Raw genomic sequence first — 27,445 nt, 5'->3', positions numbered from 1 at the left:
ATATTTTCAGTATTTTGTTTCCGTTTTGAAATGAATTTCTGTTCTGGTGGATTTGCAGTAGAACTAATGATTCCAACATTGTGTGCAACTGCCTTGGGATGTTTGTAGTTGAATCTATTGTATGGAGAAAACATTCCTTCTAAGAGGATTTAAGAGATTCTCAAATTGTACCAAAACCCCTTTTAGACCAAATGCCAGGGTCGTCAACCTGGATGCAGATGGTCTTGAACATCATTTTTGTATTTACATCAGCTTTTGAGCTCCTGATTATAAAATAAGGTGTTGGAATGAGACACACGGTATTGGAACCTTCTGATTCAAATGAGAGAGATGGGGAAAGAAGAGGAAAACCATCTTTCCTTGTTTTCTTTGGACGCTAGTTGAAGTCTGACCAGAATACTTAAATCTGCTAATGCAATAGCTTTTAAGTACCTGAAGCTTCTGTTGTGTTCCAAGTAATTGTTAATATCAGCTTATCTTTGTGCTTATAGGGATGTGTGTATTCATCAGGATAAACATATTCACCTCACAGTGGTGTATTTTGGACAAGATGGGCTATCAGAAGTAAAAAGCATCCTAGATTCCGTTGCTAGGTAAGTGTGTTGATCAAATGTCAGTCAATACAAGCAATATTGATTGGTGTTTAAAATGGTTCTTAAAAAAAAAAACCTATAAAAATAAGTTTATAGCCCATTACAGGTTATAGGAAAAGTAAGCTTTATTTACAGTACACTATGGTTGCCATGTTAGAGCTTAAGTTGCAAAAGTCTCCTGAAGACTACTAAAAATCAAGTTATAGACCAAAAAAGGCTAACAGATCTTCACTCTGTTCTCTGCAAGCATAGCACTCTGTAGTGTCTCTGAAGTAGACACATAACTTTGCTTGAAGATATTCCCCAGGTGTATTTCCAGTCTCCCTTTGCTGCTCCTTCTCTCTTCTGCAATGAGTACAGGCATGTGTGCTACTGGTATGAAATAGCAAGGAGAAGAAAACTGACTGGGTCAGGGTAGCACTACCACCCAGACGGCCTCTTGCCTCATTAGTTTGGTGATGCCAGGACTCTGGCTTTCCATTTGCTGTCCTCTCTGATGTAGTGAAGATAGATATTGCCTTATTAGTCAGGGCTTCTTAGTTTGTGGGGACAAATTTTAGATGGAATTTCAGAGAATGTTTTAATTCACATCAGTTGTCAAAAGGACTTTTTAATCTGTCTGATTAAATGCAAAGTGAAGTAAGACTGAGGTCCATCTTTTTACAGTGTCTAAACTCTGGCACTTAAAATAGACAACTATGTGGAACAGTTACTTTTTTTTTTCTCATCCTGATGGTATAACTGTTTTTTTTTTAAATTTCCAGAATGAAATTACTGTAAAATGCTGAAAAAAGTGTAAATGACTATTCTGCCACATACATGCATATGTTTTGGGTTTGGCTCTGTTTTTCTTCTAGAGAAACTAACTTCCACAATTACACGCTTGTGTCTCTGACTGAGGAATTTAACCGAGGCCGAGGACTTGACATGGGTGCCAGAGCCTGGGAAAAGGGCGAAGTCCTGATGTTCTTCTGTGATGTTGATGTTTATTTCACAGTCGAGTTCCTTAACAGTTGTCGCTTAAATGCTGAGCCTGGTATGTTCCTTTACAGTTGCTGTAACCAAGTCTTGTTGACTTGTTTGGCTTAGTTACCTGTGTTGAGCTTATAGAAAACTAACTTGAGTGGTGGATATTATTCAATGCCATGCACCTAGGAAAATGAAAACTACTCTGTGCACAAAAGACAATAGTATTTAGACTGAGAAATAACTTCTGCCTTAGGGTAGCTTGTTTTAAGAACATGTCTTATTTTGTACAGTAAGTACAATTTTCACATTTTCTTAAGATTTGGCTGTCTGAAAGAAAGCTGGACAGTGTACTTGCTTTAACAATTAGGCTGCATATAAACTTATATAACAGAACTCAGTGTAGCACTTACAGTAGAAGATGATTTTTGTTATACTGAGATCTCAGATAAGTTTGGTTTATGTCTTCTCACACTTGTATGGCCAAGACACATCACATGAACAGTTTTCAGTAGAGCTACACAATGTGCTTCTTACAGAGAATGAGCTAATGTTCCACATTTACATCCCAAGCTCTAAATTTTTCTGACCATTTTTCTCAGTCTGTATGAAGCTTACTTGTTCTACAAGCTTCTGTCAAGAAGGATAAAGCTTTCTTGAGTTAACAAGTGTGCTACTTAAGACCTTCTCCCGTCAAACATGTGTTTGGGTTCTTTTTTTAATGCTTACTTTTGTTGCAGATTTGTTGCAGCCAGAAACCATTTTCTCCAAATGTCAGTTTGGAATGCAATACTTCATATAATAAACAGTCAAGAAATTCTGCTATAAACCAGATATTTGGATTCTCTTTCTTGCTTTTTCTATCATTTCTGTCTGTCTCTGCACTTTATGAAACAAGTTGTATAAATAATTGAAAAAACTTTGGAGAGGAGTGTCTTGTGAGGTTTCACAAGGAAGGGAGTTTGAGAGACTGCTTGACAATTCATACTGACAGTTCGTCACCTTTGCTTCAAGTGAGATCTGAAAATGCTTCTCATGTTCAGAGTTCATGCTCAAATCAGGGTACTGAGTATTCTCATGGGCTGTTGTCAATGCCTTTGCAGCACTGGCAATGCAAGAGATCCTTGAAAAATATTTGTCTGGCTTCTGTAATAGGCACAGAGCTGGTGTCACAGCAGGATCAGGATACTCATGATGCCTAATGCTCTTGCAGGACATTCTGGGATGTACACGCTTTTAAATGCTTGTGGAAAGAGGCAAGCTCATAAAACTCTAGCTATGCAAGATGTTACTTGGAGTTGATTATTTTTTAGCATTGCTGCATACTGTTATTGAAGGGATTTTTCACTGTCATCTCATGATACAGTGATACATAATATATTTTATATATGTATAAATAAGTATAACTGTATATAAATGTATACCTATAGAGTATGTATGTGTACATATACTTTTTTAATCCTGTGGGCTCTGCCCTGCTGGATGTTATGGGCTACCTAAATGGGAAATCCTAGCAGTTAGACCTTAAATTTATTTGTTTTCACTAGCTGGCTAATAGCTAATATTTTACATAAAGAGAATATTTCTGGTTTCCTCTTGCCTTCAGAAGGTATGCCCACAGTGAGTAACAACTACCTTTTGACTTCCAGGGAAAAAGGTTTTTTATCCGGTGGTATTCAGTCTTTATAATCCTGCTATTGTCTATGCCAACCAAGATATAGCACCCCCTGTGGAGCAACAATTGGTAAGCAGAGTGATTTATTCCGGATAGAATTAGTTGTGCTTTCTATTAAAACAAAGTTAAGTGTAACTAAATAGTCTGTTTGGAATCTCTTATGACCTTTGACAGTGTGTATCTAAACACTGTTCTCCAGTATGGGCAAAAGGTTATCAAACAGTGCAAAATGCATTCTTAGATAAACTTGGAGTTCTACCTAGATTTAAAAAAAAAAAAGGGGGGGGGGTGTTAGTCAAATGAGGTTGCTAGTTTTGATTTATTGTTTAAATCTGGCTTGGGAAGCCAGTATTTTTGGAGGATAGTGGCATAACATGGCAGCAAATTTTGTCTTACTTTCCAGCAAATGGAGAAGTGGTGAAAAGACAAAAAAAATATGAACAGTGCTTGATAAGCTTCCCTCGGTATTGACTCTTTCTGCTAACTACCAAATCGTAGTTGCAGGAAGTACGCCATGTAACTTGAGGTGGGCTAAGATGTTCAGTCAGTTGCTGGTTTTGTGCTGTGGACAGCTTTACGCTCTTTATCTTTGCCATCCAACATCTTCCAGAACTGTTACACTGCTGATTACATCTTACTTTTCATATGAGAAACACTGCTTCTAGGGAAGCCTGTAGTCAAAATAATAGACAAACCCCACAAACATTCAAGGGAATAGGTTTAAGAATAATTTGGGATTCAGCAGAAAGAAGGAAGTACTGTGTTTCTGTGTTGCCTGAAGATTGGATGGCCATGGTCAATGCCCAGCCTGACTCTCTTTAAAGAGACTGCTTAAATGAAACCGGGTTTTGCAGCTGGGACTTCTGAGGTGCGTTTAGTGGCCAGAAAGGAGAGTGCAACACAACCTTACTAAATGGAAAATAACCCTGAACTCCTTGTTGTTTGCAGGGATCCTATTGAAAGTAGGAGGGAAGCTTTTGCAAATGGCCCTAGGTAGTCACAGCTGAGAGGGGAGTGAGCTCCTGCCTGACAACTCTGCTGTTTACTTTTTTGAATCAAACAACTTTATGGTTGCTGACTTCAATCACAAAATTTACTTTTCGTGTCATATCGTAATGAGAGACAAATGTGGCCTTAGAAACTAAGTAGGAATTAGAGTATCAGGAACAGAAAATTTGGCAATAGACTACCAAAAAATTTACTGCTTAGTGTGAGGAGATATATAGAAAATAGAGGTGGTGTATCAGAAAGGTAAACATGGAAACTGCAATGAGAGTAAGTATTTGGATTTGGATGGCAAAGAGTGAAGTAACAGCAGGTAATTAGGAAGCCCACATCTGTGCATGACCCAGAAGTACTAGAAGTGTTATATGCTGTATCCTGCACTTAGCAAATGATTGGAAGAGCTTAACTTTCTACAAAAACAAGTGCAGTGTACGTCCTTTGATGTATTTCACATTTCAAAATGATACTGTTTTAAAATTGCAGGTACACAAGAAAGATTCTGGTTTCTGGCGGGATTTTGGCTTTGGGATGACTTGTCAATATCGGACAGACTTTCTTACTGTTGGTAAGATGAAACTGTAAAACCAAAATATCTGTGTTTTTAAAAATTTATTCTGTTCTTATCTAATGCCAGGAAAGTAATTCATTTAGTTCTTTTATTATTTTCTCAAGTCCAGCAGTCAGAATTGCTTGACAAGTTTGACCAATGAGATAAATTAGTTTTTCTAGATTTTGATGTCCCATCTGATGAGTGTTTGTTAGAAGTCACAATATTTTTTAGTAACAACACTTCATGCTAGAACTTCTGCGAATCTTTCATTTTTATGTACTTTGTGACTGTCTGAAGAAAATTAATCAAGTTTAAGAAGCACATCCCTAAAGTAAACCACTAACATAGAGAAGAAGCATTAAAATTCTTTCTTTTAAATAACCTTGAGTAGTTGAATATAGTTATTTGAGGCTTTAGAAATATGCTTTGGCACCCTCTTGTGTCATGCTGCTAAAACTGAGAACAGCTTGGCGTGCTTAAATTTGGAAGACTTGAAGTTAGTCTGCCAGAAGGTGTAATGATATATGCTGTTTAATGGCTTGAAAGCAGGCTGATTTCTCATAGCAGACATACTGCCATGTATATGGTATATGCTAAATGAAGACTTTGTAATTCTAGAGTTTTGAAATTGTGCATGAGTCTGGGTCGATTTTCATTATGGTCCTGCAAAGGCAAGAGAACTTAAAACAGTGGAACCGAGTTCCTTTCCTTAATCCAGCTTTTTGAATTGTGACCTATGGAGTAATTGCTGGCATTTTTAGAGGGCTTTTCATATGGTGCATGACTGCTTCATTTCCCAGCTGCTAAAATCTATTATGACTGCTAAAAATAACCCAAAAGCATAGCCAGTGAGGTTTGCCTAGTTTTCTACAGCTGTTGCATGGGATGTCATGCATAATGTAATTTGGAGACACTGTTCTAAGAGGCTTTCTGAAGCCAGCAGTGCATGATCCTGTGTCCTGGGCAGTTTCCACTGCGAAGGATGTGGTATGCTTGAAAGTCCTCTCTGTCAATTTGTCATGTTTTGGCATGGAGAACTTAGTTAATTGCTCCAGGATTTCTGGTATGTCGTACCAGATTTGGTAATATGTTACACAAGGACTGTTGCTCTTTTTGCCTTACATCTAGGATGTGTGCCAAAATAATGTTTTCTGATATTGTTTTTATAGGGGGTTTTGACTTGGAAGTGAAAGGCTGGGGTGGTGAGGATGTTCACCTTTACAGAAAGTACTTGCACGGTGACCTTATTGTGATCAGGACACCGGTCCCTGGTCTCTTTCACCTCTGGCATGAGAAACATTGTGCCGACGAACTCACTCCAGAGCAGTATCGCATGTGTATCCAGTCCAAAGCCATGAATGAGGCCTCTCACTCGCACCTTGGGATGCTGGTCTTCAGGGAGGAGATCGAGACTCACCTCCGTAAGCAGGCTTACAGGACTAATAGCGAATCAGTGGGTTAAATGTCACCCCTGTGACATTTGATGACTTCAAATTCACAATGAACCAGCATCATTTTACAGCCTTAATTCAGCTTAAAAATACAGTGCCTCTCCTTTTCAGTGAAGAAGAGTTTAGAGGGATTTTGGTTCTTGTATTTGTTTTCCGAGTAATTCTTTGACTGATATGCTATTACCTACATATCTTGTAAGTTCAAGCACCTCAAATAAATTGGAAAGCGTATGTAGTTCAAGGAAAGTGTCTTTAGTATAGATTGGAAAAATCAGTGGAATGTACAACTCAACATTTTTCCACATGGTACATTTCAATTCTTATATTTGCATTATTTTAAGAATTAAATTAAGTAATCTTTTGTGTTGCCTTGAGTATTTTCAGTCTGTTTGGCTCACTGCACTGTGACTTTAGAAGTACTTACACTCCATTGTAGAAACAAGAGAAAGGTGTGAAAAAGAATGTCACTGGGAAAGGTATACGGGACATGCTGACTGGTACACCAACTGTTCAGGTTGCTGATTTCACAGCAAAGACTTGGTGCCACATTTGCTTCATTCTTGCTTGCCACATCCACATGGTTGAATACAGAGTAATTTGTGTGAAAGGGGGGGAATGAAAATCTAAGTGAAATTTTAGAGCATATAAATGTAATTTCACACTGCGAAAGAGACACCACCTTCTTATCTTGGTGATGGATCAGACAAGTTGGGAATGTTCCAGTTGGGCGTTTCTGGGTCTGGCCTTTTCCCACAGTAGATATCAGATCACAGAATCCCTTTTATAAACCGAACTACGTTATTAAACTCATTTGTTTAAAAATTTTTAGCCACACTCTTCCTTATTAAAAGCCCTTCCCATACATCTCTTCCTTTAAGTTAAGGAACCATCTTTTCATTCCCATAAAAATTTATTAGAGGCCCATTTGCTATTATGCCAATATTGTCCTTTTGCTTTCTTTTTCTTTCTGGCATTGTTCTGACATGTTTTTGGAAGGCAGTCAGATACTCTTAGCTGTTTCAGTGACTGAAAAAGCAAGTGCTCTTACAGTCTTTCTTTATACAGTGCTCTCCATTCCACTGATTATCCTAGTAGCCTTATTCTTCACTTTTTGAGTTTGAGGGGGTTTTAGGTTTGTTTGTGGGTTGTTGGGTTTTTTTTTATCTGTTTGGTTTTTTTTTTGTGTGTGTAGGTTTTTTGAGCATGCATAAGCAGAATTATCCAGTGGTCTCATTAGTGCCTTGTACAATGGCACTGCTACTTTACTACTTCCCTTTTGGGTATTTTGGGATGCATAAACAGTTTAAATGCAGGCAGGTCATTTTTTTCCGTGTTGTCTTATATGCTACCATATGGCATGCCTCACTTTTAATGATTTCTTTATAGAATGAATGCTGAGAATGCTAATTCAGTGGTTAAACCATTTGCATGGTCTCCACTGAATTTAGAAATTGGTTGAAAACCCTTCTCAAACCAGGTAATTAAGATCTGATTATGAATTGTTTGCTTCAAGAATTCTGAAGGCAACTAAAGATTTAAATGCTTGATTTCTGAATAGCAGATATGCTGTGCAATTAGTTCTGGGCACTGATCCTTTTTATATGTACATAAAATTTGCCTTTATGTAACTTATTGTGGAGAAGAGTGTACTGTATTGTACTTAGAGTGAAGAGAATGCATTGCAAGACTTCTTGCAGTTGATATTCTCAATATAATAAATGGAATTTCTGCATTTTATAAATTGTTTTAAGCTGTTTCTTTGAAATATGTTTTTACAAGTCAGATGACATGCCAGATGCAAGTAATAGTATTCGCAGTGAGAAGTTCACCCAGCTCATTTTTGCATCTCAAGTGAGTATCTACCCTGACAAGATACAAAAGTGCAGATTTAGTTCCCCAGCTAACTTATACTAGATGTCATTGAACTTTAAGATATCTTGGTGGTTCCTAACAAAAATGGTAAGGTACCAGCGAGGAAAAGATTAAATAATGTAGGTGTGATGATTTGGGGTAACATATATGTGGGACCTTCTGCTGAGGCTCCAACCCTTAAGACTTCAGCTGCTACTGCTGTCCTGGCTCTGCTGCACAAGAATAAGCATCACAAATGCCTCTCACTGACAGCACCGCTGCTTGGCATGACCCGGAATGGATACTGTGGTAATGCAGATGTGTTAAGCACTGGTGCAGGTCAGCTCTTATCACTCAGTCACTACCCCAGAAGGATCTAGTTGTCCTAGTTTCCATGGTTTGGAAACAGCAGACTGCTGATAGCCAGATCTCTTACCTTACACTGTTTTCCACTGGGTGGTTATGCTTATCAGTAATGGCAAGGAAGGAGAACAGTATAAACTGTTTGCATCTCTGTGATAAAAAACGGTCTATGGTGTCAATGCTGGAAGGCAGTCAAGCAAGTATGAAGCTGAATGCAGTCAACAGGAACCCCTTTTGAAAACTTTTTTTCCATTCATCATCCCAAATGTGAAAGTGAATGCATTGGAGTTAAAGGGAAGTCAAACTCTTAGAAAGAGTTAATGTAATGGCTGGTTATTGGTAGAAGTAGTCAGAATGACTGATTCTTTGAGGACTCCTGAACTTTCAGGGGTCCCTGGCAGGCCTGATCTTTCTCTTGCGTTAGTTCAGCTCTCTGCAGTAACTGCCTGCGTAAGCATGTTGCTATGGCACAGAGCAGCTGGGCAGCTCATTAGGAGCCTAGGCTACCATCACCTATAGCATTAATTAAAAAAGCCACAGATACTGGTATGGGCCATATGCTGTGTTAAGTCAATGCAAGGTACTTGCAGCCCAGTGGTAGGAACAAGAGTAATTTTAAGCATGTAGTCTCCTCGGATGCATTTTATTGCTGTGTGGTACTGGATTCGGTACACACACCTCACTGTGTGCATGTGTGGGGAAGGTGGTTGTACTACTAATAGGTTGTACTACTGTAGAACACTTACAGCAGGAAAATAGTTGGCTCTAATAGTACTTTACGGGTTGTGGGGTAGCTTATTACCAACTTTGACACTGGAAATGAAATCAGTTACTTAAAAGCTGTTATTCATGATTTAAAATCTGCACTTCTAGAGAATTATTACTAATCATGCGCAGTTCATGTTCCCTAATGACTACCTACTCAATTGTCTCTATTATAGAATTAAATTAAAAATTATAAATAACCACCTTAAACTCAGAGCTTTTAATTCTTAAAATAGGTTTTATAATTCTCAAGTATTTTAACTTTTGATTTTGGGCTACGCTACAGGCTTTGACTATTTAGTAAAAAGAAAGGTATCTGAAATTCTTACATTGGGTACTGATTGTCCCTCAATGCGTTAATAGGCATTTTTTCAAAATAAGATGAATGTTCTCCTGTAAGAAAGGCCCTCACTGAACTGAGTTAACCAATGAATATTACATGGATGGATTATTTTGTCTATTTTTACTGAGATTCTGCAGAAGAAGACAGAATGCTTTATATGTCCCTTTTAACCGCAAAATAGAGAAAAGGTTGAGACCTATGAATTGCAGAGAGAATTATTCTGTTCAGTGCAATACTCCAGAAGTTATTCTGATTTATACAGAAACATCGTAAGATCACTATGTGGCGACTGCTTTCCTGGTCTTGTTCTGCTTTTCATCATTCTTTGGGAGTTTTTCTGGTAAAAAAGTCCTCTGGAAGTGCTTTGCTTTTTTTTGCTCCTCCACTGTAGTCTTGGGGAAAGGCATGGATAGACCCCATTTCAGGACTCGGCTTTTTCAGTTGTTATCAGTTACTGCTGTATTACCCCAAGATAAAGTATATTCTGATCAAGTGTCTTCTCTATGTGGCTGTGGATGACAGTGACACTTTAATTATGCTCCTGAGCAGCTAACACAAAACTGGGTCACTACTAGTATTGGTCAGAAAAATATATGAATCTGGAGAGTAGTTTGTTTTCCCAAAGTCCTTAGCATACTTAAAAGAAATGATGTAAAAAGAAATATCCTGAAAACTTGTATGGCTCTTCACCTTTTTAAATCTCACATCATGTTTCTTGTACTATGTTCCATCCCTCTCTAGTGCTACCTTACTTATTAACCCAGTCTATTTTTTGTTTGGCATGTCTCCTCTCTTACATCTTCCAACTCTGTGCGTTCAAGCCTTTCAGCCTTTTATAAGCTCTTGTCCCACCTTGTTGGCAATGCAGGAGCTGTCAGGGGTTCCAGCTGACTGAGCAGCAGAGGGGCTGGGCGGTGGTGCCTGGCAAGGGAAAGGCAGCGGCTGGCCAGACTCTGCGAGCAGGCTGGGAGCTCCCAGGCGGCGCAGGAACTGCTCTCTGCCATTTACCAGCCATGAGAACTGGCTTTAAACCACAAAGGTCTCCATTTATGAGCTCTGTACTACGGATTAGGCTTTTTTCTTACTTCTGTATTTGTCGTAATATTTCATTCTGAAATACAGGAAACTCTTACAGCAGCATGAAGTTCATGGCAAAGAGCGCTAATTTAAGACCATTACTCACACCAGTGTTTGATTGCACACCATTGCTTCTGCTCTAATGGAACTAGAACGGGAATAGTAGGATATGCCTTCATTATAAAGTGAGTTTACAAGTGATTTCAGTTACCTGAGTGTGTTGAACTTCCGATTGTTTTTTGGCACAGCCACGTTGTGATACGAGCACATGTCTTTGTATATAGCTGTATTGCTGTTTTCTGATTACTGCTGCATGCTATAATACGGGGTAGGTTTGCTCTTTCCAAGTTAAATGTGTGACTCTTCCTTGGAGGTGTTTCCTAACCTCATCCAAGAAAGGGAGGAAATTAGTCATGTTTCAAATATGAAAATCTCTCGCTTGAATAATAAAATCTCTTCTGTGTGTTGCTTTAGGCATAGATCTGGCTAAATGGCTGGAAAATGTTAGCTAAGTGTCTAGTCTCAGGCTTGTAACGGCTGGCGGGGGACTGCAGAGATAACGTTACGACTGTGTGGATCTGGAGCCACGTGTGCGTCTTGGGCATGGCCTGTGCAGAGCACAGCTGCTGCCTCAGATGGGGGCCGGGGCAGTGGGAGGCTGCAGATGTGGCGTTGCTGCCCTCACTGCTAGTGAGAAGCTCCCCGTGGCCAGAGCTGCTGGCTGTCCAGCCTTCTTGTGAGTCTTAGTCGGGATTTGCGGTCTATTGTAGCCACAAACATGGAATTGAGTTAATTGAGGGGGAAGTTAAGCCTCAGAGGTGTCTCTGTCCACAGAACAAGTTCAGTAACTTAGTTATTAATGCTTCAGTGTTGATACTGAGTTCAGATTATTGCCAGTCACCTCCAGCCTGAGACAGTGCAAACATAGATACCCATCAGCTTGATGGACCAAGGCCCTTTGGTTGGAGCCACAGGCAATTTCTGGAGAAAGGAAAGAGCATCAAGGTTTTGAGTGGTGCACTTAGGTCACTGTCAGTTAGCTCTGACTTGCCCTGCTTCAGGGTGTCAGAAATAGGTGCTTGCCACCCATGGACCATCCTGAGCTCAGCAGAGGAGATCTGCTCTTGGCTTTCCCAAGACATGCTTTGCCTGCAGAGAGAGAGTAAACCCCACACTATTCAGTTTGGGCTGCCTGCTGCTGGGGCATTGCAAAATGAAAATATTGTGCTTTGGAGTCAAGTTCAACTGTCTGCCCAGGGTCAGAGCTCAGATTACATGGCTGGGTGTTGGGCCATGTCCTTGTGTTTTGACAGATGCTGTTTGTATAATGCACCATTTCCCTTTTTTAAGCTGTGGTCCAACTGTAAAATGCCAGCTGTGTTTTCCTGGTGGAGTCACTGCATTTTAGTGTTAAAGTAGTAAATATAGTAACATTTGTTTAAATAGGTACATGCTCCACTGGGTTGAGAGGTTTTTTGTGTTTTTTTTTTTTTGCTGTTGTATGCTAGCTGCATTAATTGTAACCTTTTCCAAGGAACTTGCAATCTGGGGAGGCAAAGGGAAGTGTTCTTGATTAAGGGAAGTCAAAACAAGATTAGCTCAGGGCACACTTTTATGTTAGACCCGTTAGAAGAACGAATTCAGGTTGTGCTTTTGAATTTGCAGACGTGAATTTGAAAATATGTCATTCAGTGGGACTGGTAGATACTGGTTTGGAGAATCAGAAAATACAGATGGAAAAGTACAGGGAAATACTCAGTCCTGGGTCTGTTGCATCCAGAAGAAAATACTTTGTGACTTTTTTTATTTCATAAAAGCCCATAAACCTTTGGGCTTTGAGATGCACACACCTATGAAACTCAAAACTTCTTTGTAAACTGTATTTAAGACTGGAGAGTTGCATAAGGGAAAAAAGAGAAGTGGTGGTTAAGCCCTAACTGCTTGTATCTGAATTCAGAAATACATTTGTAATTGTAACATACTGGAATATAAACTCCAGAATAAAATGAAACAGATTTTTGCATTGACAGATCAGTGAATCAAAAGGAAAGAACTTCAAATAGCCTTTCAAATGATGATTCACCATAAATGTAGTAACTCATTGTCTACTGCATGGGTGTAATTATAAAATCTTTCTGTACATCCAAGGCAGGCTTAGCTTTCATTTGCCTGAGGTGTCCTTGCTGTGTGTGACCCCCAACTATATCTTGACCCATGTCCTCTCATTTTCAACTCCCAACTTCTGTAAAAACCCTTCGCTGATGCAGGTTAACTTAAAGGCTTTATGATTTTCTTCCATAAGTAGAATGCTTTGCAGTATGTATGGAATTATATGTAAAAGAGGATGTTAACCCATTCCTGACATTTGCAATGCCAGTGGCTTACCAAACTCTTTTCAAAACAATCTTGTGTTTATGACTGTGGTGCTGTCTGATCTTAATTTTTTTTTATTATTATTATTTTTTATTTGCAATTCTTTGGTATTTGCATGTCCATGAGGGGCACACATGTTTTTTGCTAGCACCTGTGTTCTCAGAGTGCTGCTAAAAATGCTCTTAAAAAAAAAATAATCTCTGAAGTAAAATAAAATTTCACATAGAGGCTATAAAGCACTGTTCACAGATACAGTGTATGGCCTAGCTGGCTCCTGCTGAAGTCGATGGCAAGCGTGCCCAGGCAGCAGAGTCACAGTTGTGAAACAAACAGGGAGTTTCTCCTGTGAGAAGTAGCAGTGTGTATTTGCACAGCACAATGAATGTGGAGGAGACAAGAGGTTCACGAAGCTGTATAGAGCTACAGAAGGGGCACAGTGGTGTCTTTGGGCCTGGGAGAGTCAGAGCTCTTGCATGGATTTCCTGCAGCCTTATGCAAACTAAGTGGCTTCTTTCTGACTTTGTTACAAGCCATGAGGAAAATGATCATATTGAAGGGATAGTTTGAAGGAAAAGAAAAACCTTTGAGACTGCTTAGTGCTCAGGTACACTCTGAAAGGGAGTTTGGGGACAGATCAAAGTTTAGGCTACTCTCAGCATACGAGTTGCATGTTTTCCTGGGCTGACCAGTTATTGGGGAGCCGCTGGGATGGTGTTCTGACCTGCAAATGCAATCCACATAGAGTAGTTGTTGGGATTTTTTTGTATTGGTTTGCTTTTAAAATATTGTCTAAGTGACTTTTTAGCTGCTGGGTTCTTGTGCTTAGGATACTTGGATACCATGAAATTTCTGAGAAGGTGTATAGGAAAAAAAATTGGATTCATGGATTTATTTGTTACTTGCTTGGATTTCATGTTCTTGAAGATTCTTGAAGGAGTGGTTTTGTTTTTAATTCAGACAAGTTCTTTAGTGCTGAGCTATAATATCCATAGACATGAATAGTTCAATGTTTCATTAAATTTTGCTAGTGCTGTGTTAAAAGCTTCAGTCAAATGCATCATTTACAGCTGTGCTTGCTGAATCCCCAAGTGTTCTGTTGATGCAATTGATGATGTGTTGCACTTTATTTCTCTATTTTAATAGATATTTGGGGAGGTGGAGTGTTGTTAGTAATATCTTCTTTGAATTTAATGTCATGTTGTTTAAATTTTAAAAGGAAACTTTCAATGCTGACACTGATGGATTGAAAGTCTTTGAACTTACTACCTTCCAGGATCAGAAGAGGTCTTAGTGTGCTCATGTGACAGTGATTAAAAAGATGTTAAATACTTTTCTGTCAGTGTAATGAGATTATGATGGATCTCATTGGACTTCTGCTTCCAAACAGGATTATATTAATTTTAAGATACCTGCTTAATCTGAAGAAGCTAGATTAGAAATATTAGAAGTAATTTTCCACTAAATTTTAAGTTTCTTCTTTCCTGCCCCAGATCAGGCAGTGATGTTTGGAACTGGTGCTTTGGTTTGCCTTCACTTTCAGTTTTCATTCAACCCTGGGAAATGAGTCTCCACATGTGGCATTGAGTTAGAGTTGTTAGGAGGAATCTTCTGCATGGCAACAGCCCTGGAGTTTGGGGTTTTTGTTTGTGGTTTGGGGAGGCATTTGTTTGTTTTTCTTCTGGTCGGTGTTACTAATAGTTCCAAGTAACTATATACTGGTTTTGCAAAGCACTGTTTCTTACAGACCTTTCTATATAGAAGTGCTTTTATTATTAGTTGTTAGAAGCTTAACTATTCTTAATTTTGTAATTAAGAATTATGAAGAAATATTCATAAGGTATGCACCCTAGTAAATCAGAAATTGGTTTTTTTGGCTTAGTATTTTTAAATTAATGTTGCATTTCCTGGTGGTTTGAATTTCTTGCTCGAAGAGAAGGCAAAATATCTGTCTTGAGACAGTATCAGCACTCTGTGCATGACATAGAACTTGACTGCTTCTTAATATTTCATGATGAAAATAAACTAATATCCCAAAGTAATTTTGCAGCGATCAACTGCATCTGTTTTTTGTGCAAGAGCTGAATGTGGTATCAAGAAGCCCCAAAAATGCTGATGTTAGAAATTGCTTACAACGTTGGAAATATCAGACACATTTGAATTCTTTACTGTTATGAACAATGTTGTGGGAATGGTTACAGTTTACGTTGTACCTCCTGAATGTCGTTCCTCTCTCTTGCAAAGCCCAAGGATCACCCTGGGTTGCGGTGAAGGAAGGGAAACCGCTACAGTGTCAGGGAATCGCTGAAGGAGGCCCGTGGAGATGTGCTGAAACCTCAAAGTGTGCCCAGTTACCTCTGTCCTTCTAGGGACAAGCGTGGAAAGAATAATTTGAAAACAACTATTGCTAATATTCGCATGCTTACCAGTCTGGAAACTTCCTTGATAGCATGCACTAATGTTTTAGGATGAAGTCTTTCTGCAACTTGATTTTTTTGATTTTTTTTTTTTTTAAATTTTATTTAAAGTATCTCTGTCCACACAGCCCTATTTAATGTCTGCAGAGACCCATAAGACAAAACTGTGCTTCCATACGCTGTCTGCAGGCTTTTATGGGAAGCTGGGGTTGCTCTGATAAAATTATATACGTTGCAGACTGAAGAGGAAAGATGTGTCTGCATGTCCTCAGAAGAATTATTAATTTCTCTCCAAAAGATGTACTAGTATCAGTTGTCAGCTGAATTTTGCTACATGAGTTACTGGGTAAAAGAAAGCTGTTTCTTGGCAACTATTAACTTGAAAAATCAAGTTGCTGCTACCATAGATACCTTACTGGCATTGAGTTACTGCTTGTCATACTGAGCTGTGCTCTAATGGCAGTAGTCTGGAAAGTGTCTGGAAAGCAATTTTATTGACTTTTATGTCTGTGTAAATAGTTATTTTATTGTAATGACTGGATGGGACATAATTGGAAGTGAGTTTTCAAGGATATAATATGCATATTAATTATGAGTCTGAACTGGCCATCAGGAAGACTTGTCTGCTTGATCCTCTTAATGCTGGTAAACTTCATTATATTTTCTAATGAGCTGCGATGACTGGAAGTAGTACTGTTCTACTCTGGGAGTCTGTTGAGGATGTCTGGTTACCAAAATAATTTTCTGAGTTTTCAACAGGTTAAAAATGCTTACAGGACTTCTAGAGCTCCTGCACTTGCAAGATCTAACTTTTCTTTTTAAGGCTCATATTCCTGAGGAAGGAGGTAGTGTGGGAATCACTGGGGCAGAGCATCAGGAAGCTGGATTGTCCTTGCAGCTCTGTGCTTGTCTAGTCCCTGTGTGAACCTGGAGAAGTTGCTTTGCTTCTGTAAATTAGGGCATGAAAAAGGGTAGCTGGTTGCAACCAAAGGTCCTGGAGTGTTGAAATGTCAACACAATCTTGCTACAGGAAACTCTGCAGTGTGCTGCAGCCCTCAAATGTTTCTGTGCTTTCCTGTTAAAAGGGTAAGTATGTGGAAGGAAAAAAAATTAAATTAAACTCTTGGGTCACATGTAATGCTTTTACACAGTGGAACTGTTAATCACTTTCACATCAAGAATGAAAATATTTCGTAGCAGACACTGTATCAAATCTATAAAATGCTATCATAGAAAGCATGTTAGAGGTGGCAGCATATTGTGGGCTTAGTGTTGCTTTTGTCTTTGGTGGAAGATACTTAAATATTTCATAATGTATCTTTCTAAGTCAGAAAGAAGAAAGAAACCAGTTGGTTCATTGTAACTCTATTGCCTTCCAGGTGTGGTTCATCTCAGTCAGCTGATAGTTTGTGGCTTGATCAGTTTGCAAGTGAAAAATAACCATGGGAAAAGCAAAGCCTGGTTGAAGCAAGTTGGTTTTGTTTATTTATGCAAGCACATCCAGTCAAACACAGAATATCCTGCTTTATGGTACAGCTTTATATTTAGCATTTCAGCTCAGAATAGCTAAACACGGTATTTAAGGAATGTATCAAACTGAGGGAGGAAAAATAGGAAGGAACCAATGTGGATACTGCATTGATTTCAAGTATATACTACGACTGATTGACCAGTGAAGTGCACATTCATGTGAAAGCTTTTTTTATACATTTACAGAAAGTGTTCTAAAATTGCATTTCAAATATATATTTTTTTCTTAAATTTTAAGCATCCCTTTTAAATTTCAATTACATAAACAAAGCTGATATACAATCACTCTTATAGTGTCTGACAATGTTACTAACTAAAACATCTCTGAAAGTGCAAAACACTGTAATAATACAGTATAAATATTCTTACTCTAATCCAGGGCTGAAGGTCAGTACTTCAGCACAGGAAAAATAGCAGCAGATCATAAGAATTATCCCTTCCCCTTTTCTGGGCTGTTCTTATTAACAGTTACTATTCTACCTCCTTCTTCATGGCATAACTTGTGGGGGTTTTTTTCTCTTTAATGTCAATGCTATAGGAATAGAAAACGTTGATTTCTCTCTCTTCCTTACTCCAACTTACTCTTCTAATTTTAAGTCCTTGTCAAGGAGGGAGTGGAACAGGGAGAGAGGGAAGGCTCTTTAATTTTTCACCGTACTACAGGGCCAATACAGCAAATAATTTCTATTAAGTGACTGCAGATGCTTCATGAAACAGTGGCACTGCTCTTGGTTGTAGACACACAGCAAGAAGAGTCTGCTGGACTGGAATAAACCGGACCCTCAGTCCAGCAAGTCTTGCCCCTTTTTCAACAGAAGGCAGAATAAGATAAAACCAATCTACTTAAGAGTTGATCATTTTTGAAGAAGCTTGTGCAGGGGTCCTCTGCATGGCTCTGTGAGGGAGGCTGTAAACTCTGAGAGCCTTGTTTAAAAAAAAAAAAAAAGCGTCTAATTGTCTGTCTCAAATCATTACCTTTGCAATATCCAGCCCTCAAGCCTTAAGAGAACAATTACTGGAAAGGACAGTATATATTAATGGATAATAATGTATTCATTAGACAAAATTTTATTTTGAGCCTATTTTTTTCTCTCAATTCAGAAATCAGGTGAGAAAGCAAGTCCTGTTTTTTCCTGAAAATTAATACCTTGAATCTTTAGATTCAGGTGCTCATTTGGATAAGTGTAAACTCAAGACTAAACAGAGAAATTAGAAATGGTAAGCATCAGTGGGTTAACAGATCACCTCTAATTCTGATCCTGACCTGGGTTCTAAGGTTTGACCAATTTCTTATGGTGTTTTCCCTCAATTTCAATGGGTTCTGGCCCAGATACTTAATCATGGTTTGCAAAATACTAGAAAGACTAGCAATTTTCAAAGGAACTGAGGGAATTAAATGACCAGTTCAGTGGTGATCAACTCTTCTCAAGCTTCTTTGGGAATTTTAGCCTTAACTTCAAACTGGACATCAGAGTTTACTTCCCTCTCCCTAGCTCATGTATGATTTTTATTTTCCAAAACTGTTTTCAAATAAAAAATATCGAGCCTGTTTTGCAGAGATTATCTAGGTTAGACATCCTTCGCTTAAACAAAAAAAATCCCTGATTTTTAAAAAGGAAAACACAAAGGATTCTGACAGCCCAAATTTAAAGGATAGTTCCCAGTAGTATTAAAACTTAGACATGTGTGCATCTTCACACATGCACGCATACATACTCACACACAAACACACATCCCCCAGCAGTTACCCCATCTTATCTCTTTAAATCATGTAACAAAAATATGTTCGCTGCACCATCAGTGTTACAGGCAGGTATACTCTACTTCATGTGCCATATTCTCCATTTTATTTAAAAAGTACATTGTAGCTGGTTTCAAGACATCCATATTTTTATTTTCTCTACTTCCACTCCACCGTTATAGAAGGTACACTAAACGATATCAGTACCTTGTAAGGCACTATTTTCTGATGTAGGAGAGGAACATGCTTACTCCAGATGTCTAAGGCCTTGACTCTACAAACACTTACTAACACATATGAATGGTATCGCTGATTTGAAGGAGACCCTTCACTTCAAAGATAGAGAGACAGGTTGAGTGTTCTGTAGGATACTGGTCCAATGGAGTATTTAATCTGAACACTGGCTTTAGCTGGGATGTGTGTTTTAATTTTTATTTATTTTGGTGGAAGTAATAAAAAATAAAAATTTGGATGCTGATAGAATAAGATCTCCCCAGGGATACCATCTCCCATGTTACATTTCATCTCTGAGAACAGGGCCCTGCCCTTATATTTAAAATAAAAACCCAAAACCCTCCACTTAAGTGCCTTAAGGTTGACATGTGAAATATTTGCCATGTTTTATTTCATAAAAGTTACTGTATTTACAAAACAGACCTCAGCCAGTGAGGTCTTTCTTAGCTCAGTCCAAGTCTTTCGAGTTGTAAAAACACATTTGTTCCATGTGCTTCAAAGTCTGGAGATCAGATCCAAAAATCTCAGGCTCTATTAAGCAGAGTGGTCCTAGAAGAAGAGGTAATAAAAAAAATAATATTTTTTCTATCACGACAAAAAGTTTTACAGTTTTAGTAAAGCTTGGCAATAGGTCTATCTTGCATCATTAGCCTTTCTTCGAGGGGTAGGTTTTCAACTGCTATAAACTGGAATACATCTATGAATTCCAATAAAGATGCTGACTTGAAATTAAATGAAAATTTAACTTTTGTAATGTTACTTCAGGCCCTGAAAATGTGCTCAGGCAAATTACATAAATTCCTCTGTCATCCTAAATTACTGCTTGCTGAACAGCATCAGATTTAATGCAAGGCACATTGTACGGGTGTCATAAGTGAAAAGTTTATGCAGACTTCCTAAGAAACATTGGGATCACTGGGAAACAGTGTCTTGTGTAGGACAATACAGTCGTAAAGTAGCCCAACTGCAGCTCAGAACATATAGGCTTCTTCATTCTTTATCTGGTACAGATATGTCAAATCTACATGTTAAACATGATCTATGGGTCTAAATCTCTCTTCCTGTCTTGGCCCTCAGTATTAGAAGAAATCTCATCTAAATTAACTGATCTCATCATGTATATGGAAGAGGTGCTTCCCTCTCTGAGGGAGGAGGAGTCATTGAGAATTTCTCCCTTAAGAGTAGGCTGAAAATCAGAGTATTCATATAAAATTTCCTCCTTTTATAAGTTTTGTAAGTGCACAGGTATAATAAATGATAGCACCTTCTTAGTTTCTCTATGTATTTGTTCCCCTGAGAAAATCACATCTGAAAACTGCTACAAATGTAAATTCTTTTAATGTTTTTGATAGCCTAGGAAAAGCATATTTTCTTTCATAGTCCCAGCAGTGATCTTGCAGCCTGAACTGGTCTGGCTGGAAAAGCTGTATGAAAATTCAAGCCCCACTGAATTTTTCATATTTGAATTTTGAAGAAAAAATAATTTATATTTGGGCTAAAATGGTCTTAAGCTGGATATGCAAATAGGAGGGAGGAAGCTGATGATCACGTGTCTGCAAAAAACCTCCTGTTCTGAGGAAGCTTCATACCTGAGGCTTTTCCAGCTGTCTTTTTCCATGTGGTTTTCTGGACCTTCACTTTCAAAGGATGCAATGAACAGAGCTAGTAAATAAAATAACAATCAGATACATGCGTTCTTTAACTGGAAAAAAAAATTAAAGTTACAATATAGCATGTGTAACTTAGCAGACTTCATAATGAAGTTTATTCTCATTAGAAGCCAATATAGAAGTGATAATAAATACTTATAAAATATTTTTTAGCATGTTATTTTTTTTGTCTGCATTTCAACAAGTAGGAAGTCATTGTAGGAAATATTATGTTCAGTAAAGGATTTTACCTTCTTCACTATAAATGGGTGCTGTGAGTAGATAGCTCTGGATCTTCTTATCTTTTTCAAAAGGGCACTCAACCTGCTTCCATGTCAGGAAATCATTAATCTGTCTTGAAATTTCCCAGAATTTCTGCATGAGGTAATTAAATTAATATTATTAAAATAACATTTGGTTTTTTTCAAATATTAGTTGTTTTCTTTCAGTTTTAGAGCCTCTCAGTCTTGTTCTTATTCATGCTGCCTATTATCCCTTACTCAATCTTCTTGTTATCCTTTCTTCTTATTCTTCATCTCCCCCTCTTGCTCCTTAGTTCCTCATCTGTTGTAAGCCTCGCAAGTTTAGAATAGTGTATGCCTGCTAACTGCCTGGTCTTTTGCATTTAATTCTTTTCATCAGCAGCCTTTTCTTAATATGTAAGAAAGTGCTATTGGCCTGTTTTCTGCATCATTCTCTAAATTAGCTCGATCAGTAAATGGTTTTACTTAGTTTTTTACATTTCTAACCTTCAACTTAAATTAAATGACGTACCTGATTTTTTCCTAAAGCACTTCTTAAATTTAAAAAATAATCAAAATAACATATAGAAACTATAGATATCCTTTCTAGGATCATAATCTGTTCAAGAAATGCATAATTACTTAGGGTTTGTCTTGAATATTCTGTGTGCCCCCCTATCACTTATCCAGCCTTAATGGCAAAACAGCTTCAAAAGTACTTTTGTGTCTTTTGGATGTGTATGTTTATTAGTCAGGGAGAGAGAATCCAGAACGTGTTAGAAGCTCCCTTGAAGACCTGCTAAATAATGTTTGCTGGTTGTGTGTAGCATTTATAGCTAGCTAATCTGATGACGTTAAATTGGCTAATGATGATTTAGGGTGAAGTTACCTATTACAATTTGATCAGATATTATGGCTTGCTACCACAGAAAAGCTTATTTTCCATTCCTTACTGCCTTCTACTTCCTCTAATCCCTTTTGAACAAAAGCGCTGAGGAGTGGCAAACTTTTGTCTTGCCGTGGTATACTAAGATTCTTACACTTCTTAATTTCATGTTCTTTCTTTTATCTTGAATGTTGCACAAATACAACATTCCTTGAAGAAATTTCCCTTTCCAATTATCTAATGTTAGACTATTTCTTATATTATTTAAGAGAGTTTTAATGCTGAGACTTTGGCTTCTGAAATTCTCATTTTCCTCTCAATCTTTTCATGCATCAGTTTTGTTAACAAATGTTATTCCAATCAGTTCTGCTTATGTAAATTTTATGTTTTGCAGTTCATCTGTCCCATTTCATATAAAAATAACAAAATATAATCTCTCAGTACATTTTAAAACTAATCTTTTAACTGAAGGCAATTACATTCCAGCAGTTTTATGGATTCGCTTCTGTAGATGCAATTGTGGATTTGCTGGATACATAATATAAACATGGCAACTGCAAATGTTAGCTTTCACAAAGGTTTGGTGAGATCATTTCCCCTAGATAATGATATTGCTTTATGTCTAGATCATAGAAATGCTGAAGGAATTGGTAATATAATGAACTAGAAGTTCAAAACTGGCAATGTACAATGTTTAACTAGCATTACCGTTTCTATAATAGCAAAGTCCTACCTTGAAGTTTATCTGCCCATTGGGCAAGCGGTTCGTGTGTATTTTGTGAAGAAAGTAGATATCTTTAATAAACAGGTTGAAAACTGGGATGACTATTTTCTCTCGATTGCTGTTGGCAGTCTGAGATCGCTGTGCTGCTCCTTGCAGGGCTGTGCGGTAATTACAAAAGTTGCTGGATGGATCCATGTGATGCTGTTTTTATGGGGGGCGAAAAGGCAGTCAAGTAATATAACTTTCCTAAAAATAAAAAGCTTTGATCTAACCATCAGAAAGTTCATTCTTTATGAATTTGTTGGGCCCCTTTTTAAGCTTTCAAGATAGAGTACCTTATACTGATCAGGTCTGGGTTCAGGTTTTTCTATCTTGTTTAAAAGGAGAGTTCTGTACTGGCTTTACATCTATGCTTTGCTTCAGTGGTTAATGGAAGACTGAAAGCAAATGGTAAATGACTATCAGAAAAAAACAAAATTGTAACTTGCTCTCACCAATCTTTCTGATGATGATTTCAGTTAAGTTTTGTTTTCATTTAGATCTCCACTAGATGGAGTACTCTAATTAGTTTTAGGGGTAGCAAAATAGCATTGTATGAAAACTACCTTAATGTTAAATTGGAAAAAAATGGTAGGAAGAAATAGCCTCAAGAAAACTTGCATCCACTTCTCTTTGCATGTAAGCAGGGAGTCTGAAATTCAGGAAATTATCTCCCTAATGCTTGTATGCTAGTGACCAATGCAAGAAGTGAATCTGTGATCCCTGACTTCATAATTCCACAGCAGAGGTTTGGATGAAACTATTTGGCAGATTTCTGTATGAAGTCTAAACTTTATACATACCTCTAAAACATCAAATTTGGCTGTTTTGACCTTGGACCAAGTTTTCTTTAGCCGCGCTACAGGACTCAAGTTCATGCCAGCTGAATGGAGAGAGACAAGACAAAGAAACAAACAATAGAGTTGAAAAAATATAGGGCTAACATAACTCTTTATGTATCAGCACCACACATTCTGAAAGGCATTTCATCTTAACAAACAGAAGTTGTAGCTAATGCTTTCCCACCCACCCATTAATCTGTCCCTGCAGAAGTGTGCATGCTGACATGGTCAGCCAATTTACAGCCAGTACGAACATATCTTGCCAGTCAGGTTGTAAAATGGAGTGCCTTTTGTCATCTGTGTTAAGGATACTCACAGATAATAGCCATCATTGAGTTGAAGTTTCCAATATTGAAGCACTCTCTTGCCACATCAATGAAAAATTCTACTATTCTTGTGCGCTGCTTTTTCTTTACAACCTGACAAAAAACAAGGTCTGTTAAGAGGGAAGTGGTGGCCTGAATTTTGGATGGGATGTTCAGTCAAAGGCATTTTAACAGGTTGATTGAATAGACATTTCAAGACTTTATCCAGCTAAATCTTATGATGATATAGGCCTGGGGGTATTTTGCCAAGATTAATTTTTAATAAAATAGCAGAAGTATTTGGCACTACTATCAATTATTTGTCTAGTTGTGGGGAAGTGTAAATTTTTGTTTATACATAAAGTTCAATGACTGAGAGAATCCTCTATATACAACCTAGAGACTTTGAGCAATTTCCTGTTACTGGAAAAGGGAGGTAACATGAAGCTGCTATCAGGAAGAATATATGAAAAAAAGTTAAACCTCTGAAGAACGGAGGAAAGCAGTGGACTTAAGACCAGGGACATGTAACCTGAACGAGAGAGGGAACAATCGCCATGTCCTGATTTTCTCATTTTACTGTGTATACTCTTAAATGACCTCTAGAGAACCAGGTAGTGATAATGATCAAATATACAGATTCTACAGATTCCCACTCAAGCAAACATGGAAAGGATCTAGCAAGTGGTGTTGAACATCTGCTTTGCAGATTCTTTTATAAATGGCAAAGTAAAATTAATATATAGCACTGTCTCCAAAACTTGTTTTCAAAAGCTATCAGTCTTTCTCTCTCTTTTTTTTTTTTTTTTTTTTTTTGTTTTAGCTAGTACTTTTGCCTAGATTACATTCATTCATCAAAATCTTTCCCACACTTAGAAGTTTGGTCTGTCTTATGCAAAAATGGCTCCTGAGTAGTGAATGCAGGGAATTCACCAGGAAATTGCCTTTTTTTTAAAAAAAAAAAACCAAACAACAAACCAAACCCTCTGGCCTAAGTACTTGAATTTCTGTGTTGTATCAGAAGAAAATGGTTCAGTAGTCAATGGCTTAGCTTAGCCTTTGGTATGCTAAAACCTTTTGCTTGACCCGTTTACCAGTATTAGCCACACCAGACAGCTCAGGAAGATGTCTTAGTGTATTTTTGAAATAAGATGTCCTGCTCTTGCAGAAATTTAAAAAAGATCAATATATCTGACTTCATGAAACTGCAGTAGGCATCTGGATTTCCACTGAAGGACTACTGACCCAGCAGGAATAGAAAGAAAATTTTCCATTTGCTAGAACAGGGGCATATTAATACGAATCTAAAAAGACAGAAAATACACATAAAAAAAAAAAAAAAAGTGTTTCCTGCACAGTATACCTTCCATTTCTTTGCTTATTATACAATAGAAGTTACTTTAACTTCTAATACAGCTGTTCTCTCTTTTTTTTTCAACCTCTCCAGTAGTCCACTTTCTTACCAGACTGAAGGAAGCTTATTCACGATTTTTCTGCAGCAAAAATAAATATATGACAGTGCTAATGATATCTAAATGCAGCGGAAGGACGGCTGTTTATTAGTAGATCTGCATTTAAAGATGAGTATCTTTGAGACTTTATGGATGTATTAAAAAAAAAAAAATCCAAAAGAGCTCCTAACTCAAACTCCACACAAGCTCCATATCACTGCATGTCTAATGTTACTGTGGAAGCTATACAAAACTAGAGAATATATGCAAAGTCAAACATAGCCATGAACCTTAAGCATATAAGCATGCAACAAATTTAATGCTTGAGTAATGCCATTTTCTTTAATTGCACTGCTAATGTTTAAATGTCTATTAGACCACTGCCTGCCTCTTGTCCTTAAGTCCAGGATCACTTTGTTATCTTGTTTTCTGCAAATACTTACCCGACAAATCTCTGTAGCCACCAGCATGCTGAGACAATTGAACCAATTGTCATAGGCCTCCAAATTGTAGGTTTTGGTCACATCACCTCGGCACTGCAAGACAACAGGCTACGTGTTAATTCTATCCTATATCAACTCATCATACCAAAGGATAAGCTTCCTTTTCATATCTTGATAAAATCTTGCTGTATATTTTTTAAGGCATGAGCTTAAAGAAGGTTAGAAAATTGTTTCTTTTTCCCTCCATACCCTTCTTGTACCTTGTGATTATCCAGGGAGTCCATGTGGCTGACAATCTGCATCAGATCCTCTGGGTAAATGTTGCTCACCCTTTCCTGTGTTTAGAGAGATGAGAGATAGTCACTGTACAGACAAACAGGGAATTCAGTGAAAAATACATCAATAAAGCCAAAGTTAGAAGAATGTTTTGGTAACCTTCATCTTCCTACAATGTAGCTGTGTGTGATGGTTATTATCAGTGTACCTAATTGTTCTTGTTCATTACTTGGTATTTTTTGATTCAAAATACTGAAGGCTTTCAGTGAAGCCAGAGCAAAATTCATATTCATGAGCATATTAATATTTAGTAAATGGAAAATGAAATAATTCACACAAATGAGTGTCTCACCAGTTCAATGTAAGTCAGCTGCTGTGCCAAGATCAGAGGGTCACAGCACACACTCAGGATGTCCTTTTGAGTTGACTGTGGCTTGGTTTTGAGGATGGTGCCTTTGTCGGTAACAGGTTGCCGGAATTTCTCTCTGATTTCCTGGTACTGGCTCCGTGTAGAGAGGGCCATGAGGAGATTCTGTGTCATCTGGCTAATGATCTTTTTCATTGTTCCATTTTCCTAAGCAAAAGGCAGAAACAATGACTGCTAAAATCTTTAGCTCTTGCAGACACAGATCACCAAAGAATTTCTGACTGAGAAAAATAAATGCCTATTATCCATTTTCTTTCATCTTACCTGATCTGATCATCCTGTGACAAATGAACTTGTCCTAGCTGCCCACAAAGCTTCATAATGACATTGTTATGCCTGCCTGCACTGTCAGCTGTTTCACTTGCTTGGCTGGTCTGTCCTTGAGGCAATTTTTGGCTAGTACCCCATTTCAAAGGTATCCATGTAAACAGCTTAAAAGTGGGTACAGTGAAAGGTGGTTGCATTTCTTGCACAAAGCATCTTGGACTCTCTTGTGTACCAAGTGCCAAAAAGCTCCTTCTCATTCTGATCAGACCCAATGATGATCAAGTCTGTCTAGCGCAGGCAGAATCCAGGGAAATCACACTATGCCCAGGAATATATCCCTAAAATACCCTGGCTTGGCTCTGAACAACTACAGCATCCAAAGATTTAGGTATAAGCAAAATATACAACATGTTCTTGAACAACCAAAATACCTTTCTGTTCATCAGGTAACTATAATATCTATAAGGATACATAGATCTTCCATGGTAAAGCCACAGAAATAAAGATAATCTCAGTGTTTTGAAAACTAAGGCATGCTGAATTTTGCCATTGATTGTTTGTATCCTACAGACATTTTTCTGAGATCAACTGGAAAAAGCTAACTTGATCACTTTCCTACTCCTCTATTCCTCTTCCTGCTTTAAATATCCCAAGTTCTCTGACCCTGTTCTTCCTGCTGCTGGAAAAAATAATTCTACCAAAGACAGTCCTTCTCCTCTTTCCTACACAACTATTCTCTTGTTTCCATGCAAATTATTTGTCTTGAAGTTAGCCACAAGGTTTAACTGTTAGTTTACAACCTCAGGTGTTCGTTTCTGCCAGTCAGCTAGATATACTAGAAAGAACCGCAATGAATCTGTGATCATTCAATGAAGCCACTAATGTGCAGTGATGACTGAAATTATGTAGCAGGTGTGAGAGACGATGACTACCAAATACTTGTATACTGCATGCTATAATTAA

General features: G+C 37.9%; 2 protein-coding genes across 9 annotated transcripts in view; one reads left to right on the top strand and one right to left on the bottom strand.

Moving 5' to 3' along the window:
• CSGALNACT2 (chondroitin sulfate N-acetylgalactosaminyltransferase 2) overlaps positions 1–7,965 on the top strand; it is a 34,470-nt gene extending 26,505 nt beyond the window's left edge. For all 4 annotated transcript variants that reach the window (XM_074907110.1, XM_074907107.1, XM_074907109.1 and 1 more), the window contains 5 exons: positions 492–593; positions 1,451–1,629; positions 3,209–3,303; positions 4,723–4,804; positions 5,959–7,965. In XM_074907110.1, coding sequence (XP_074763211.1) covers positions 492–593; positions 1,451–1,629; positions 3,209–3,303; positions 4,723–4,804; positions 5,959–6,251 — 751 coding nt within the window. In that variant the 3' untranslated portion in view covers positions 6,252–7,965. The remainder of the gene's footprint in view (positions 1–491; positions 594–1,450; positions 1,630–3,208; positions 3,304–4,722; positions 4,805–5,958) is intronic.
• Positions 7,966–16,892: 8,927 nt separating this feature from the next.
• RASGEF1A (RasGEF domain family member 1A) overlaps positions 16,893–27,445 on the bottom strand; it is a 187,497-nt gene continuing 176,944 nt past the window's right edge. For all 5 annotated transcript variants that reach the window (XM_074907102.1, XM_074907106.1, XM_074907105.1 and 2 more), the window contains 9 exons: positions 26,141–26,362; positions 25,773–25,847; positions 25,513–25,605; positions 23,630–23,732; positions 23,275–23,354; positions 22,442–22,633; positions 20,832–20,955; positions 20,521–20,593; positions 16,893–19,480 (listed from right to left, as the gene is read on the bottom strand). In XM_074907102.1, the coding sequence (XP_074763203.1) occupies positions 19,456–19,480; positions 20,521–20,593; positions 20,832–20,955; positions 22,442–22,633; positions 23,275–23,354; positions 23,630–23,732; positions 25,513–25,605; positions 25,773–25,847; positions 26,141–26,362 (987 nt within the window). In that variant the 3' untranslated portion in view covers positions 16,893–19,455. The remainder of the gene's footprint in view (positions 19,481–20,520; positions 20,594–20,831; positions 20,956–22,441; positions 22,634–23,274; positions 23,355–23,629; positions 23,733–25,512; positions 25,606–25,772; positions 25,848–26,140; positions 26,363–27,445) is intronic.

This window comes from Athene noctua, chromosome 5, assembly GCF_965140245.1.
Source record: "Athene noctua chromosome 5, bAthNoc1.hap1.1, whole genome shotgun sequence".
NCBI lineage: Eukaryota > Metazoa > Chordata > Aves > Strigiformes > Strigidae > Athene > Athene noctua.
This window is presented reverse-complemented; position numbering and strand designations above follow the sequence as displayed.